General features: G+C 39.5%; 1 protein-coding gene across 3 annotated transcripts in view; it reads right to left on the bottom strand.

Annotated features, from left to right (window-relative positions):
- The window catches only part of NCAM2 (neural cell adhesion molecule 2), a 276,456-nt gene that overhangs the window by 34,370 nt on the left and 224,478 nt on the right, over positions 1–17,608 (bottom strand). For all 3 annotated transcript variants that reach the window (XM_075854510.1, XM_075854512.1, XM_075854511.1), the window contains exon 15: positions 3,115–3,295. In XM_075854510.1, coding sequence (XP_075710625.1) covers positions 3,115–3,295 — 181 coding nt within the window. The remainder of the gene's footprint in view (positions 1–3,114; positions 3,296–17,608) is intronic.

Below are 17,608 nucleotides of genomic sequence, written 5' to 3'. Positions count from 1 at the left end.
GGTCTCTTACGGCTCCTTTATCAGAATATTTGGATTGGTACTTACGTCTATTTCTTGGAAGCTCAACTTCCTATTTAGCTGATACTAAGGCTCTGCTTAGATTAATTGAAGGGTTTACTTGGAGCAGCTCTTTCCACTTAGCCTCTATTGTTGTGGAGAGCTTATATATTCGTATTATACATAGTGATGGTCTCATTGCGGGTCCGTAGGTTGATTACACAAGCTAAAAAAGTACCAACTTTATCTGTGACTCTTTCCTTTTTGTATTGTCCCATAATGCCTTCATTTTTTATGGCAAATGGAACCAAAAATGTATGGGATCGGCAATGGGAACACCAGTTGCCCCAACATATGCAAATATATATTTTTAGCTGAATCTGAGGCATCTTAGGTATACTGCATTTGCAATACCTTTTTACAGCACATACATCGATAAACTAGATACATAGACGATGTGCTGTTAATATGGTCTGGTACTGAAAAGGAATTTTTTGAACTTATACCCTATTTAAATATAAATAATTTTAATATGCGATTTACAGTCCAGTTTGGAGGGCAAATTATTGACTTCCTGGATGTTTATTTATACGTCAGAATGGTGAACTATGTACTAAAGGGTTCCGCAAACCTACTTTCACCAATTCACTGTTACATTTTGATAGCGATCCCCTCCCCCACATTAAGAAAGCGGTCCCATATGGACAATTCTTCAGGTTGTGAAGGATTAATTCTACTGAAGAAGACTTTCGCAACCAAGAAGCAGATGTGAAAGCTAGATAACAGAGTAAGGGTTACCCACTTCAATTTATTGATAAAGCGCTGTGTAGAGCCAGTTCTATTGATGGGAAGGACTTCATTTATTGTACAAAGAAACCTAGACAGTCTAGGAAGTTTGCCTTGTCATTTAGACACAGTCCAATGTCTGACACTATCAGACGTACAATCCATCATTACTGGCATATTATTGAAAGTGATAGTGACCTACATGAAATAGCAAAAAATCAACCTATTGTCTCAATTAAAAGATTGCACAATCTTAGAGATGAATTTGTTAAGAGTAAATTTGTCTCTAGTTAGGGTACTTGGTTGGACTGTTCCCTTTCCCCTGGTAACCATAAATGTGGCAACTGTTCCTTTTGCCGGTATATTATAAGAGATAGATGTATTAGATTCGGGTCGGTCATTTTTGAAGTTAGAGTCTTCATTACATGTCGTACGGATTATGTTGTATACTTAATTAAAGGGAGTCTGCCTCCAGAGTGTCCGTATTAAACTAGTAACAGTGTATTGTAAAGGAGACTAACTTGTTTCTAACGTTTATTTTAAATTTCTGCTTACTGCCTCCTTTGCAGAGAAATCTGTTTTATTAACTTTATGATAATGAGCATGAGGTGCAACGAGGGTGTCACCGTTGCCCCTAAATGCTCTTACGTCGCTCCCCAGTTCAACCCCACTCCCTCCCTTCTTACATTGATTGACAGGAGCCAGTCAGCGTAATCTGGCTCATGCCAGGCCCCGTACTGTCTGTAAAGTGCGCGCATCCCTGCTCTTTACTGGGCGTATGCTCAGTACAATCTTTCTGCTCTCTGTTCTAATCAGCACTACTGCGCATGCACCGAGTAAAGAGCAGGGAAGTGCGCGCATTACAGACTGTATGGGGGCCAGGCATGAACGCACCAATTACGGTCCCTGGCCCCTGTCAATCAATGTAAGAAGGGAGGGGGGTTGAACTGGTGAGCGATGTAAGAGCATTTAGGAGCAACGGTGACGCCAGAAATTGAAAATAAACGTTAGAAACAGGTTAGTCTCCTCTACAATACACTGTTACTAGTTTAATACGGACATTCTGGTGACAGACTCCCTTTAAGTGTTCTTGCCACTTTTTCTATATTGGTAAGATTATCAGATCGATGTTTGTTCGAATTAGGGAACATTGTAGATCGATAACTACTGGCAATGGTTCCCCGCGATTATTCCAATATATAAGAGAATGTCACCGAGGTGATGCTACTTGTGTGAGATTTGTGGGATTAGTACAGGTTAAATCAGGTCATAATAGACATGAAACATTGTTGAAAATATAAGATATGTGGATTGCCCAATTTGATTCCTTGGGCCCTATGTTGTTAAATGATCGCAATGATTGGAACACTATGCTAACATATCAATGGTTCATAATAATATTTATCCTCATGTACTTTTTTTTTTTTAAGGTTATGCTTATATGTTGTCACGCTGCAATTTTGTTATGTGCCCTATTTGTATTAGCATTATATGTGATACGTTGTTGCAGTCATGTGATCGCTATAAATACACGTATGATAGACCATGAGGAAGCGTCATGTGATGTGAAATGGCTGTCGTGCCGATGTTTGGAATACTGCGTTTTGCTCCTGCAGCCCATGTGTTTTTTATGGAAAATAAAATAAAGTGAAGAAACATTGAATTGGTGAGTGCCGTGTCTATTTTCCTTCAAGATTTTCTATATTATGTGATCTTCTAATTTCCGTGTGGATGACACTGAGCACCATCGCAGATATTCTGTTACGTTATTGAAGTGTATGGTGTATGTGCCAATTGAATATATTTGTGTGAATATAATTTATTTCTACCTTTTCAAAGCAAATGGCATAGAAACTGCTCTTAACTTGGTACTACACCTGCTCCTAAGTATATAGGATATGTTCCAATACATGAGAACACAGAGTACACTGTTCCTTATAAAGTGGTTTTGCCCATTGACACATTTTAATATACATTCTTTGTCATACATTTTCAGCCCTGTAGGCCACTGGCCAATTAATAAATGATGTTTTGTCATTTTAAATACAATAATTACTCAGCTAGCACAAATGTTAAAACTTAGACCTACAACAAATTAAAAAAAGTTTTTTAAGTGTATACGTCCCTCTAGTCCTGTCCATGGGCTGTGTTTGGTATTGCAACTCAGTACCATTGAAGTAAACGCTGCAATATCAGAGACTGAACTATAATGGCACTGTTAATGGAAGACAGCAGACATATTTTTCTAATCTTATACATCCCCTTTAAGTTTCAATTCTTTTTATTTGACCTGTAGTGACATGATATAAGGTGAATAATAAATGACCTTACCTGCAATAATATTAGGTTTTGGTGGCATTATGAATTCATACATTGTGGGCTCAGAATGACCGAGTCTATTTGTTGCTATTATCTGAACTTCATATCCCATATTCCATTGTAGGTGTTCTAGAACAATGTGGTCTTTATTCCCAAGGAACTTTTTCTCCAGCCATAGATCTTCTTTGTCTTTCTGTGGAACAAAGTATGAGCTTTATTATTTTCATCTGTAAGAAGTAAAACAATGTTAAACTGCACACGATAAAACTGTTAAATAAGTTAAATAAGTGATGTGAAAAAATAACAAGCAATCAGACGCCTGAATAGAATTATTGCAGATTTTGAGTGTATACCACATATTTAAGGGCTAAACACACCTCCGTACCCATTTTTTAAAACTTATTTAATGCATCTAAAATGAAAAATGAAGCAACTCTGCATATAGTCTACATTAAAAATGTCCTACTGTTTTGTGTCCCTAGCTACTACACAGACATATGCATCTCCATGGTAACAGACCACAATTAAATTATGTGTAGTCTGATCCTGCAGTCTTGCTTCCTTCTATCTGACCCTATTTCTTCATTTGGTAGATTAACAATGGACAGATTGAAGAGCGTACAATTATTGGTTGCCAAGTCCATGGTATGAGTGCACTTTTGAGAAAATGAATCATTTTTACTCTCAATATAGGGACAAAGCTAGGGGGTGGGAGATGTCATGTACCCATGATGATTGGTGCCAGCTCTTGGCAAGTCATCCACTATGAAAATATACTGCACGGCCATACCGTCAAGTATGATTGGGAGGCTGACACAGTTTTTTGGGCTGCACAAACATGGCTCTTGGCACCTGCTAGTTTAACTGTGAGTGGGCATTATATAAAAGTTCTCATTTAAAGTAAATTTCAAGTGGCATGATTACAAGGGTGTTAAGGGTCTTCCTCTATGCCACTTTAGCAGACTGTGTCATCCATTTTAGCCCATCAGACAAAAGGGACGCAATGATTTCAATACAAAATAATCTTTTTTGTTGCCCCTAAATGTTGGTTTGGGCGGCATTATCTAGCAGTAGTAACAACCAATTCCTTAGATGCCTTCATTTAAAAGCTTGGTCTAAATGATAGATACTCTTAAAATGCTAAGAAAAATATACCTCTTCCGTACTTGGGCTCCATTACAATATTTTAAGCAGCGATATTTTATTGTATATACAATAGTAAGAAACGACTTATACACTTAAACAAGGCGAAGTATGAAAAAACTGATGCTTATCTCACCAGGGAAAGAGCTGCACTCCTGAAACAATATACAAAAAATCTTCCACCAGATAGTGAGACAAAGTATAGCAAAGCCTGCATTAGAAAACCAATTATCCCTTTGGCCATAGTTAAATTGGAAACAGGAGATTTTTGCAATTAATTGGGGTAAGCCAAAAATAGCCTGACTCACACCAGGTGAAAACTGCTACCCATAAATGTGTTGTGTAAAAAAAGAAGCAAAGTACTGTAGCGTTTTATGTGTTTTCTGCAATCCTGTAGTATGCATTACACTACACAAAATTATAGCTTTCAAGGACGGGTGAGAGCCATGGAGCAAATTGTAAAATAGAAGATACTTGTAACGTGACAAAGCAGAGAAAAAAGCTGTCATAGACCATAGAAAATGTAATAATATATTGTAAAAGTAGATTATGAAAATAAAAAAGGGGGGATATATAGAATAAAATATATATATATATATATATATATATATATATATATATATATATTTCAATCAGCTATGATATCGTTTTTTCTTTTTCTTTCACGTTTTTAAACCCTTGGCACACCATGACATAACTATATCTTATGGTTTTCCTTGCCTTAAGGCCCTATGGTGTACAGCGGGGGCATAGCAATCATCCCTGCACAATCAACAGCGGAAGGGAAGCTCCTGCTGTAACGGACAGGATCAGAGAAACCTCTAATATCAGTCATTTAACGCCTCAGATTGTGCAAGTTACTGAAATATAATGGGTCTAAAGATGCATAGGGGACATAGCTGGCGCTGGTGGTTTTATACTGGCAGTCTGGGTCCTCAGTAAAGCCCCCAGAATAGTCCAGTATAAATATTTAAAAAAAAATATCCAGTAGTATTGAACTAAAAATAATGTTAAATAAAATATAAATATAAGGTGAATAAAAGTAAAGTTGCAAAAAACATATATACATTTGGTAACCCAGTAAGGCTAATGTTTTATTATTGGTGAATGGTGAGCAGCATACAATTAAGGGTATGTTCACACGCAGTAGCAAAATACGTCTGAAAATACGGACCTGTTTTCTGGCGACAACAGCTCCTGATTTTCAGACGTTTTTGTAGCAACTCGCGTCTTTCGCGCCGTATTATACGGACGTTATTGGAGCTGTTTTTCAATGGAGTCAATGAAAAACGGCTCCAAAAATGTCCCAAGAAGTGACATGCACTTCTTTTTCACGGGTGTCTTTTTACGTGCCGTATTTTGACAGCGACACGTAAAATAACACCTCGTGGGAACAGAACATTGTAAAACCCTTTGAAAGCAATGGGCAGATGTTTGTAGGCGTAATGGAGCCGTTTTTTTAGGCGTAATTCGAGGCGTTAAAACGCCCGAAAACGAGTTAAAAAAAACCAACTATGTCAGAACAGCTTTTTTATAAATTATTTCTTATATAATGCATAATAAAAAATTAATATAGATTAAATGTTAACTTATATGTACCGCAAAATCATGGCTAAAAAAAAAAACACTTATTCTGGAAAAAGTAATACTTTATAAAGCTACAATACACAAAAAAATAAAAAAAACTTATAGCTGTGGAAATGCTGGAAGGCAAAAAAAATAAAAATGTGGTCCCAAAGGGCCAAAAATGGCTTTATCCTTAATTAAAAGAGTTCTAGAAATTGTTACTAGAACTGTTTGTATTGAAACTGCGTGTGTGGCTGTGCAGACACTTTTGTTATTGGCTTTGCTATGAATAAGGGCTCTGTGAAGCTGGTGATCTATCCTGCCTCTTGTCGTTTCTAACATAGAGAAATAAATCCTGGTTTAATGGTGGCACTCTGTGCCGGACCACTTCTTTCTTTCAAGCCGACTCAGTCCTTGTATTTGTGAGTCACATGTTGTCTCGAGGTCCTACATCTGAGGGTTTCACACTGTTGCAACCGGTCAAGTTTACTTGTTTATTTTATTTTATTTTTATTATAACAGTTTTTCCCTAATAGAAGTCAATCAAGAAAATCCCAGGGCATGTGTGCTGAAACGGGGAATTTAGAAAGTCATTTTTCCATTCATTTAGATTCCTCAGCTTTGTGCTGCTTTAGAAGGTAAAGAGTATTTGAATAGGATTTTCTATTTCACAATACAACACCATCTGCACAAGAATAGTCAAATCCTGGATAGATCCCATAGAGAAAAAAGGAATAAAGGAAGGATTTATACTTTGGATCAAATTCCCCTTTGGCTGAAAAAAGAAACACATCAAAACTGCAGTGTGTTAACAAGGACAAATAAATAGTCTAAGTTACGTTTAGGAACTTAGATTTAAAAGAGTTGTCTCGGGGTGGCAACCCCTGTCCATATGCCATAGAAAGGCATAAGGCGTCATAGGGGGCAATCACCCATTTGAGACTCCCCCTCTATATGCAAGAACGGAGAGCTGCTTTGTAAGCGTGAGTTCACATGTTCAAAATCTGCAACAATTACAATATGATTAATGTGGATGGGTTTTCTTTTCCAAAATTAATAAATTTTGGCGCCATTTTGGGGTACATATACATTAGTGTTTAAATAATATACATTTTTATTCCACAATTACATTTTTTTTATAGGTCACCTTAAATAATGTGTTTTACCTATTTTACAGGTTGTTATTGTTAGGGCGGTAACAAACATGTATATATTGTTAACAGTTATGTAACATTAAATGAGACCTCCACCAATCGTGGGAGCGCTGAGCCGCTTCGTTTCTGTTCGGCTTTATCCATAAAGCTGATGTAACGGTGTACGGGCCCAAAGACTTTCTATTGAGCCCGTACACGATTTCCGTAAAAAGCCGAACAGAAATGAAGCGGCTCAGCGCTCACACGAGCGCTTCTGCAGCTTCGTTTTAGCGATTGGTAGGGGTCACAGTGCTTGGACCCCCACCAATCAAAACTTCTGACATGTCACCATAACGTCAGAAGTTTGTTTAACTTTTAGTTACCCTTTAATAAAATGTATTTTCAAAATAATTGTTGTGTCTTAAGGTTAAATTGGAGTTTCTTCCGATTCCAGATGTTAGTGTAGGAAGGCAGCTGTCAATCACAACCAGCCTACTGCTGCTGGTGATCGCGTGGGCACAATTTCTGAGCCCATGTTATCAATCTATGTACGTCAGATTGCACAATTTAGCCCCAACTATTGACGTACATGTACGTTCTAGATTGTGGGAAGGGGTCAATAAATAAAAGGAATTTGAAATAATAAAATATTTATCCAAATGTAATTAAAATGAATGAAACAACAATACTAATAACGCTACCACTACGAATAAAATAATAATCTAGCCAATAAGATCCGCTCTTCTGCATAGCTCCTGCTGATCACGTTATTTTTCTGACATTGTTTTGCCCCTCTCAGCTATATATTTAGTACAGCAGACAGCATTGTTTATTTTGTTGCTATTAGATAGGACACAAAACTGCTCTCTGGTTACAGTTCTACATAATATACAGAACACTGTCATATCCACTTGTTGTCAAAATAAACTGCTCTGTCTGAAAATAAAACTACCTGGGTAAAAACAACCAACTAATCCTCAAGAATAGACAATATGCCCCATCAAGGTCAGCACAAATGTACATTAACCATTTACATGTTTACTTATTTTGTACTGATTACAGAATTATTTTATGTATTTTTCTCCAGTCACATGTAAAGCTGCTTCAAAAAGTATTGAACTGCTTCCTTTGCTTTCCATGACATAACGCAAACCAGTAGCCACCATTAGGGGGAGCTCACTGCATACAGATCTGTACCTAGTTATATAGATGAATGACAATTTCCTCATTAGGTGGAACAATTCCCCTATTTCAAATATCAGAATAAATCCCTGGATCAACGTCTCAGCTTCAGATTCTAGTACACATAACTTGTAATATTATATTTTTCAAGAAGAGCGTCTAGGCTCTTCCAATGAGTTCAATTCCTGCTGTATAAATCCATATGCAGTTTGCTTCCCCCCTGGAGGCTGCATGCTGCCAAAATGATATATTTTCTCAGTAAGAATAACATATCTACCCTGTACAGATATATTGTGGAATTAATCAGCGCAGAATTGTAGATATTAACTTCTACAAAGGTATACGTCATTAAGTGGAGCTCTAATTGGTTGCTTTTCTTCTACGTACACCTCTAGAGCTGCCCCAATCAAAAGTGCTGTTATTTTTAAGTGGAAATCTAGGAACAAAAACAGCTTAGCAATAAAATATTAGGCCACAAAAGTGACAAAAATGGTGACGCATATTCAAAATTGTCTTTTCTTGGAAGATAAGCAATGACAAGTTTTACTATAAGACTTACTATAAGGGCTCATGCACATGTCTGTATTACGGCTCCGTACAACTTCTGACTTGTATGGAGTCATAATACAGCACCCATTGCTGTCTATGGGGCACTACTGTATCTCCATTTGTCTCCGATTTCCCAAAAATTTTAAATTTTCTCGCAATTGTTGTACTATGGTGTGACACGGAGTGCCTAGCATGAAGTAGCACGGTCTTCATATGTTTCTGTAGAAGGCTCTACATGTGCATAACTCCTAACACTCACTACTTTAGCTTAAAAAATTGGAAAAATATAAAGATGTGTCTAACAACAAAGCAACTGCTAATTGACTCAATGGGGCAGCAAGCTTCTGCCTTCTTTTCTTTCAACTAAACTCATCAAGTGGGTTTTATAATCTGAAAAATACGATAATCAGATTTCTTCTTTCGTGTGGTGTTGATTCTCTATTTTGCAGCTTAGTATGAGGACACTGCTGACCACTGTATATCACTGAGCAAAAATGCATGAGTCCATTCTCATTTTTGAGATGCTAGAATAATCAAGCAAAAGTGCCCTGTGTATCAAACAGAAGAAGCCAATATCCCATAGCTGCCGAGATTTCAGAAGAAAATTGTTTTCCCACCCGCAGCATAACAATATATTAATTTCTGTGTGAGAAGACAAAACTGTGTTAGTTCTTGTAGCTTGGAAGCTTCAGTTGATTTATAGATCAGTCTCAACATATTCTCAATTTGATGTGACAAACAGCAGCATCTGACAACAGAAGAAGTATATCCACTCTCTTTATGTTGCTATGAGATTGGCAGAAATAAAATAATGGAACATTAAGGTTGCATTCACTTTAAATTGGTTATCCTATCTGGACGACCCCCCTTCTCTAAATGACTAAATGAGAACCCACTGGCGATCAGCTGATTGACGCAGGTCCGACAGCTAAATCATCAGTTGATCAATTGTTATAATTGGGGGAAGCGCTGAGTCATCTAGAGTTGAAAACTTTTTTTGCCAGCAGCGCTTCACTTGCTAAAAGAGTGTGTCCTAAACATGGGATCGCCTCTATGACATCCATGTTACCTAATATGACATTTAGATATAGGTTGTCCTTATTGGACAACCCATTTATTAAGCTTCTTAGAAATTTTACAAACGCTAAAAAAAATTCTGGGAACAATTGCAATCATAAAGTGTAAAGGTCCTATGACTCGGGCCAATGATCAGGCAAACAAGCGTTCCTACAAATGCTTGATCCCGATCAGGGATTAAACAGGCCAACAATTAGCTGTTGAATGAGCAAATCAAATTGTTGCTAGTCGGCAGCACATCTCACCGTGTAAACAGTGAGATGTGTTGCCAACATAATGGAAATGTATGGGGACGAACGATCGTAGGAACGATCGATCGTCCCCACACATAACCGATCATTGCTCATTGTGAAAGGAGCAAATGAGCACCGATCAACGAGGTTTCTTGTTGATTGACACTTGTTTTTATAGCCCACACCGGGCTGTATAAAAGAAACCTAATGCTGGAGCTTACTGGTAATATTTTGCTTACACCATTAGTGCAAATAACAAAACACTACATCCCACCTCTCAGGTTATATTGTCTGCTGCAGTAGTGTTTCTAGCTTCCCTTTCCCCACATAGTTACAACTTAAAGAACATTGGGGTACATCTACTAATAATGGCATATTACTCGTTGACGTAGAATGCACTGTACTCCCAAAGATTTTTGTGTGACATAGTGTGCAACGAGAGTGGCCGCGTTTTACAGAGGCTCCGGGAGAACAGCGTGCCATCTGTGGGATATCGGCGACATCCGCACCTCAACTAACACTAAAAGGTGTCCATAAGCACACTGCAGAGGACACAAACCTCGGGGACCCGAAAGTTCTGCCGGAAACGACCCGAAATTCGGGATTTACTGACTGGTGCATGGCACCGCGTTGCACGGTCCATCATCTTGGGCATCACCACATGTCCGAACGACACCTCAGACTTTGCTCTTTTGAGGCTGGACCTGGGAACATTCGTCTCCAGTGAACGGAGAGGTGATCCAGCACTGCCACGGAGCTGTCATCCCGAACAGCACAGCTAAATGCTGCCACAGGTGAGCAATCTTGGCCCCATGCTCCCTGGAGAACCTGGGAAAGGGTGTCTGGCTCTGAGCCTAGGCCTGAACCTCCCTACCTGCCTGAAGAATTTTGAAAGTGCTCCCATAAGAGGGGATTCAGTGCTGCCGCGGAACTGTCATACCGGACAGCACAGATACAAGCTGCCACAGGTGAGCGATCCTTGCTCCACGCTCCCTGGAGAACCTGGGAAAGGGTGTCTCGCCCTGAGTCTAGGCCTGAACCTCCCTACCTGCCTGAAATATTGAAAGTGCTCTCATACTACATAATAGGACCCCTTGTGGCAACCCATCTTATTCAAAAGCCGTTTATACTCCGACGACACAACAAGTTTGGCCGTGAGGACTTAACCGCTCGGTGGGTATTCTAGAGACGTTGCTCTGAAAGTTAACATATACCTGAAGGGGAATACTGACATCACAAATTATACTTAGTTATCCCACTGGGATGCCCTCAGTTACATGTCCAGATATACCCAAACACAAGACCCTGAACTCTTACACACAGATGGCCTATCTGGGCCCCCTGGGCCTCCACATGAACTAGACTAATTGGATACCCTTCTTGGAGAAACTGATCTCTCTCTCCTACTCTTCCCATATAGGGATGGACAAATACCTTCACAAGTCCTCCTCAGCCACGAACCTAAGACACACTAGACACACTCAATCATCACAACCACCTACATTGAATATGTCTAAAGGAAAACAGCCGAAAGACAATACAAAAACGCAACAAAAATCTCTGGCTCCACCGGTTGAAGAGGCACCCTCACCATCAATGGATTTACTCTCGGATGGGGATATCACCCCTCCAAATATTTCTCCAGCACCCTCTCCTGAATTTTCCCCAGTTTCCATGCAGGGACCAGCTTTTGATATGGCACAGAAAGTCACACGACAGCTCCTCCCAATACCGGATAAACGCTTTGACATCTTACACGCCTCTATAAACTCAGCCTTGACAAAGATAACAACCAACACTCAAAAGATAATTGACCTTGAAACAAAATTATTGTCACACGAGGACACACTTTGGAATTTGGACCAAGCTATGTTGCAAAGACAAAATGCCGAAATTATACTACATGACAAATTTGAAGGACTTGGAGAACAGAGATAGAAGAAATAATTTACGATTCATAGGAATTCCGGAAAAAAATCTCAGCTGAGGACATTATTGCCTATCTCACCAAAGAAGTCCCACTGGCTCTCAACCTTAACCCACCATATGATCCTTTGACCATCGAAAGGGCTCACCGAATCGGGCCTCAGAGGGGAGATGGAGACAACAGACTAAGACCGGTCATCGCCAAATATTCAAACCGGACCGTCAAATAAATGATTTTCCGAATGTATGGGAAGCATACTCCCCTAAAAATACAAGGCCATGACATCCTGATATTCCAGTACTTTTCGGCTGCAGTGGCACTGAAACGAAAGGCCTTTACTCCAATCTGCAAATACCTATTCGAACAGAAGATCCGATTTCAACTACTGTTTCCTGCCCGCCTGAAGGTTCTGAAGGATGGCAGACCATCGTTCTATGAAGATCCAGCCGAAGCTAGACGACGCCTGATCAGGGAGGCACTGGACTGACTTATAATAATACAATCCCAGGGAGGAGACTTTCCATCTTCACTCAGTTCATAAATGTCTAACAATTACACTGTTATGTTTTTCCTTCCCTTTTACCTTTGCATAATGTCAAATGTATTAGATTTATATGTTAACCTTTGTTTTTTCATTCCTATGACCAATGGTCACCCCCCCCCCCCATAACATCCGGGCTCCGGGAATCGAGGAGGCTCTTCGCTAGCTGGGACGAGGCGTCTTCACGAAGTGGCAGATCCAACATACACCATTATCCAGTCACAGGAATAGGATGAGTACTTTTGATATGGACATGTTGACACACTTACACCCACAACCCCAAACACTAAATATTGTATCCTGGAATATAGCAGGACTGAACACAGTTGTTAAATGGAAAAAAATTGTAACTCACCTAAAAAAGCCGAACATTATTTTCCTGCAAGAAACACATTGGAACCAAGAGGAAGCTAACTGGATAGGTGACTGCCTGACAGCATCTCACACGTCTAAAACTAGAGGAGTAACGATCATCATACATAAATCATCTTACGCAGATCCAGAAGGGAGATTTCTATATTTGGACATACCAATCCAGGACACTCGATATAGCCTCCTCAATATATACACTCCTAATTACCCTAATGCAAATTTTTTCTCTCACTTACTAAACTTTCTACTACAACAATCACTTCATTCCCTAAAAATAGGGGGAGACTGTAACACCACCTTACATAATGACATAGACCGCACTAGCTTATCTACACAGGATGACGTGGCAGCCTCGGTCATTCTTGACTTAATGACCCAATTATCTCTATGTGACCCTTGGCAACTACTTCATACGACCAAACGAGACTATACCCACTACTCACACGCTCACCAATCACACTCCAGTATTGATTTCTTCATAATGTCATTACAGGCCTTCCCTGCGATTGCCTCAGCGGAAATATTGACAATGGCCATATCTGATCACGCTTCCATAGCTCTTACAATAGATGCAGGACCACCAAAAGTCTTAATTGGAAATTTCCTTCTTACCGATTTATCTCAGAGGATTTTAAAAAAATATCTAAATATGCACTGGTCACACTACACTACGGACAACAAGGAACATATAGATAATTCAAGCCTATTTTGGATGACATCAAAAGCAGTTATGAGAGGTCATGTCATCTCATATCTGAAACATAGACGTAGCAACCTACAGAAACAATTAAATATATTAAATCTTGGTGTTATGGAGGCACATAAATCCTATTTATCAGACAGATCGGCAGAGAATAAATCCCTTTTCATAGAAGCTAAAACCCTTCTGGATACCTACCTGCAGGGACAAGCTAAATGGCACATTGATGCCATAAACAACAAGTATTTCCTCTAGGGCAATCGTATAGGCCAGCTGCTGGCAGAGATCCACAAACCTCGTAGATCCTCATATGATATACCGAAATTAACTCATCCCACTATGGGAGAAACCATATTGATCCCAGACCAAATCCAACAAGCTATTAGAGAGTTCTGCTTGGAGTTTTACAAACCCACACAATTTGATTCGGAGACAACATTGTCTAAACTCTCACTGACAGATCAACAACTCCTAGACCAGGCAGTCACGGAAGAGGAGGTACAAAAAGCCATCACTGCCTTACCAAATAATAAAACACCAGGCCCAGATGGCATATCTTCAGAATATTACAAAATTCTTTCACCCCACTTAATACCGCCCTTAACTAGATTTCTGAATGACATCTATACAAAGGGATCTGGGCCACATAAATTTTTCAGCTCACGTACTATTCTAATCCAGAATCCACATAAAAACCCGACAGACATAGGTTCCTACAGACCTATATCCCTATTAAACGAGGACTATAAATTGCTAACGAAAATCTTCGCAGATCGTATGCAACTGATCCTGGGAAACATAATTACACAGAACCAATTAGGCATTAGGCTTTCCTAGAAATAGACACTCAACCAAAGGGATTAGACAGGCAGTGGCGGCCACGATACAGGCTCTGAACCCACACTCTGCACCCACAATGCTTCTGGGACTAGACGTGGAAAAGGCCTTTGATTCTGTGTCATGGCCTTTCTTACACGCCAATCTTCGATACAGAGGTTTTGGAAATGTTTTCCTAAACTTTCTCACCGGATCACAAAACCAGGCGCATACCTCCTTCACTATAAATGAAAGTAACACTCCACCCATTGAGATTAACAGTGGCACATGACAGGGATGCCCATTATCACCCCTTTTATTCAACCTCTCCATAGACCCCTTTCTTAGACACTTACTCTCAGTGACCCCCTTTGAGGGGATACACATTGGTACCACTGAACTGAAGCTCTCAGCCTTTGCAGAGGATATACTGTTATATATCACCAATCCAAGAACTTCTCTTGACACCTTACTATTTGATATTATCAAATTTGGCTCCATATCGGGTTTCAAAATTAACACAACTAACTCAGAAGCACTGCTTCTAAAAGGCCCTGCAAATACATCTTGGGCCCCTGGATATGACTTCCACTGGAACACCACTTCTATTCCCTACTTAGGTATCCAAATTACTAGATCCCCCAATCTCCTATACAAGTAGAATATAGGAGCCTTTATCTCATATCTGGGGTCCCAACTTATCACATGGCAAGGATTCACACTCTCCTTTCTAGGAAGGGCTAATCTCCTAAAAATGGTAATATTTCCCAAGCTACTATAAATTTTTCAATCTCGCCCTGTTTTTTTAAAACCAAGGGACATTAAGGCCATCAATGGGTTGTTGCGCCATTTCATTTGGAACAACAAATTACCCCGAATTAGATTACACATCCTGCAACAACACAAAACAAATGGGGGTATAAACTTCCCGGACATACAACGTTATATCATAGCCGCCCAATTACACATTGTGGGAGACTGGTTGCAGCAAACCTCCATATACACAGACATCATATTGGAGGGTCAACTTTTCCCTCATATCGCTGACTAACCTCCTACATACCCCATACTCAGAACTTCCTGAGGACATTACAAAAAACCCTTTATTGTTCACAATATGGAAATCATGGACCAAGAGTAGACAGATACTGTTACTTAATCCGAGATACTCCCTATCCCTACAATTCCTGAAAAATCCTACTTTTCAGCATTGTAAATCACCCCCAATATTAAAACTCTGGCACTCTGGAGGCCAGAGTAGCATTGGGAAACTAGTGGGTAAGTCCAGGAGACAGATAAATACCTTTAACGAATTAAGATTGAAACCTGATGTAGTGGGTCCACACCCGTTTTACTATTTACAAGCCCACAGCTACATCACTAAAATACTATACCACATGACGGACAGAGATTGGGATGACCCCTTTTTGGCACTGACACCAGCCAGACAACATTCCTCTAAACTAATAACAACATACTACCAACCACTTTCCCATAAATATGATTACTTTAAATCCAAAGCGGGAACGATCCGTTGGACCACTATACTAACGGACATTACGTAGTTACATAGTACGGTTGAAAAAAGACACATGTCCATCAAGTTCAACCAAGGGATGGGAAAAGGGAAGGTAAAAACTTCTACACATAGGAGCTAATATTTTATTGTTCTAGGAAATGATCTAAGCCTTTTTTAAAGCCATCTCCTGTCCCTGCTGTGACCAGCTCCTGCGGTGACTATTCCATAGATTTACAGTTCTCACAGTAAAGAAGGCTTGTCATCTCTGCAGATTGAACCTTTTTCTTCCAGACGGAGGGAGTGCCCCCTTGTTTTTGGAGGGGGTTTTACATGGAACATAATTTCACCATATTTTTTGTATGTGCCATTAATATATTTATATAAGTTAATCATGTCTCCCCTTAGTCATCTTTTTTCAAGGCTAAATAGGTTTAATTCTTTTAATCTTTGCTCACTTTCTCCATGCCTCTTATTAGCTTCGCTGCTCTTCTTTGTATTTTTTCTAACTCCAGGGCATCCTTTCTATGAACTGGAGCCCAGAACTGAACTGCATATTCTAGATGAGGCTTCACTAATGCTTTGTAAAGTGGTAATATTACATCCCTGTCCCGCGAGTCCATGCCTCTTAATACACGACAATATCTTGCTGGCTTTTGAAGCAGCTGATTGACACTGCATGCTGTTATTGAGTTTATGATTTACAAGTAAACCCAGATCCTTCTCAACAAGTGAATCCCTCAGTGTAGCTCCCCCTAGGACATATGATGCATGCAGGTTGTTGGTACCCAGATGCATAACTTTACATTTATCTACATTAAACTTAATTTGCCAAGTGGACACCCAAACACTTTGTTTAAATCCGCTTGCAATTCACGAACATCTTCCATAGACTGAACATTACTACATAGCTTGGTGTCATCTGCAAAAATAGAAATAGTGCTATTAATCCCATCCTCTATATCATTAATAAATAAGTTGAATAATAGTGGTCCCAGCACTGAACCCTGGGGTCACCACTTATAACCGGGGACCATTCAGAGTAGGAATCATTGACCACAACTCTCTGGATACGGTCCTTGAGCCAATTCTAAATCCAATTACAAACTATACTATCTAAACCTATAGTCCTTAATTTACCCATTAGACGTCTATGAGGGACAGTGTCAAATGCCTTTGCAAAGTCCAAAATACTATATCCACAGTGGCCCCTCTGTCTAGGCTTCTGCTCACCTCTTCATAAAAACAGATCAGGTTAGTTTGACAACTTCTGTCCTTAGTAAAACCGTGCGGGCTGTCACTTATAATACTATTTTTTTGTCACATAATCCTGTATATAGTCCCTCAATAGCCCCTCAAACATTTTTCCCAACTATGGATGTTAAGCTTACTGGTCTATAATTACCCTGGCAAAACCTAGAGCCCTTTTTTAAAATAGGCACCACATTTGCCCTGCGCCAGTCCCTTGGCACTATACCAGTTACAGAGAATCTCTGAATATTATGAACAGGGGGACTGAAATAACTGAACTAAGCTCTTTAACCCTTTCAAGACCGAGCTCATTTTGACCTTCATGACCAGCCCCATTTTCTCAAATCTGACATGTGTCTCTTTATGTGATAATAACTCCGGAATGCTTTTGCCTATCCAAGCGATTCTGAGATTGTTTTCTCGTGACATATTGTACTTTATGTTAGTGGAAAAATTTGGTCAATAAATTCATTGCTTATTTGTGAAAAACACCAAAATTT

This window comes from Rhinoderma darwinii, chromosome 2, assembly GCF_050947455.1.
Source record: "Rhinoderma darwinii isolate aRhiDar2 chromosome 2, aRhiDar2.hap1, whole genome shotgun sequence".
Lineage (NCBI taxonomy): Eukaryota > Metazoa > Chordata > Amphibia > Anura > Rhinodermatidae > Rhinoderma > Rhinoderma darwinii.
This window is presented reverse-complemented; position numbering and strand designations above follow the sequence as displayed.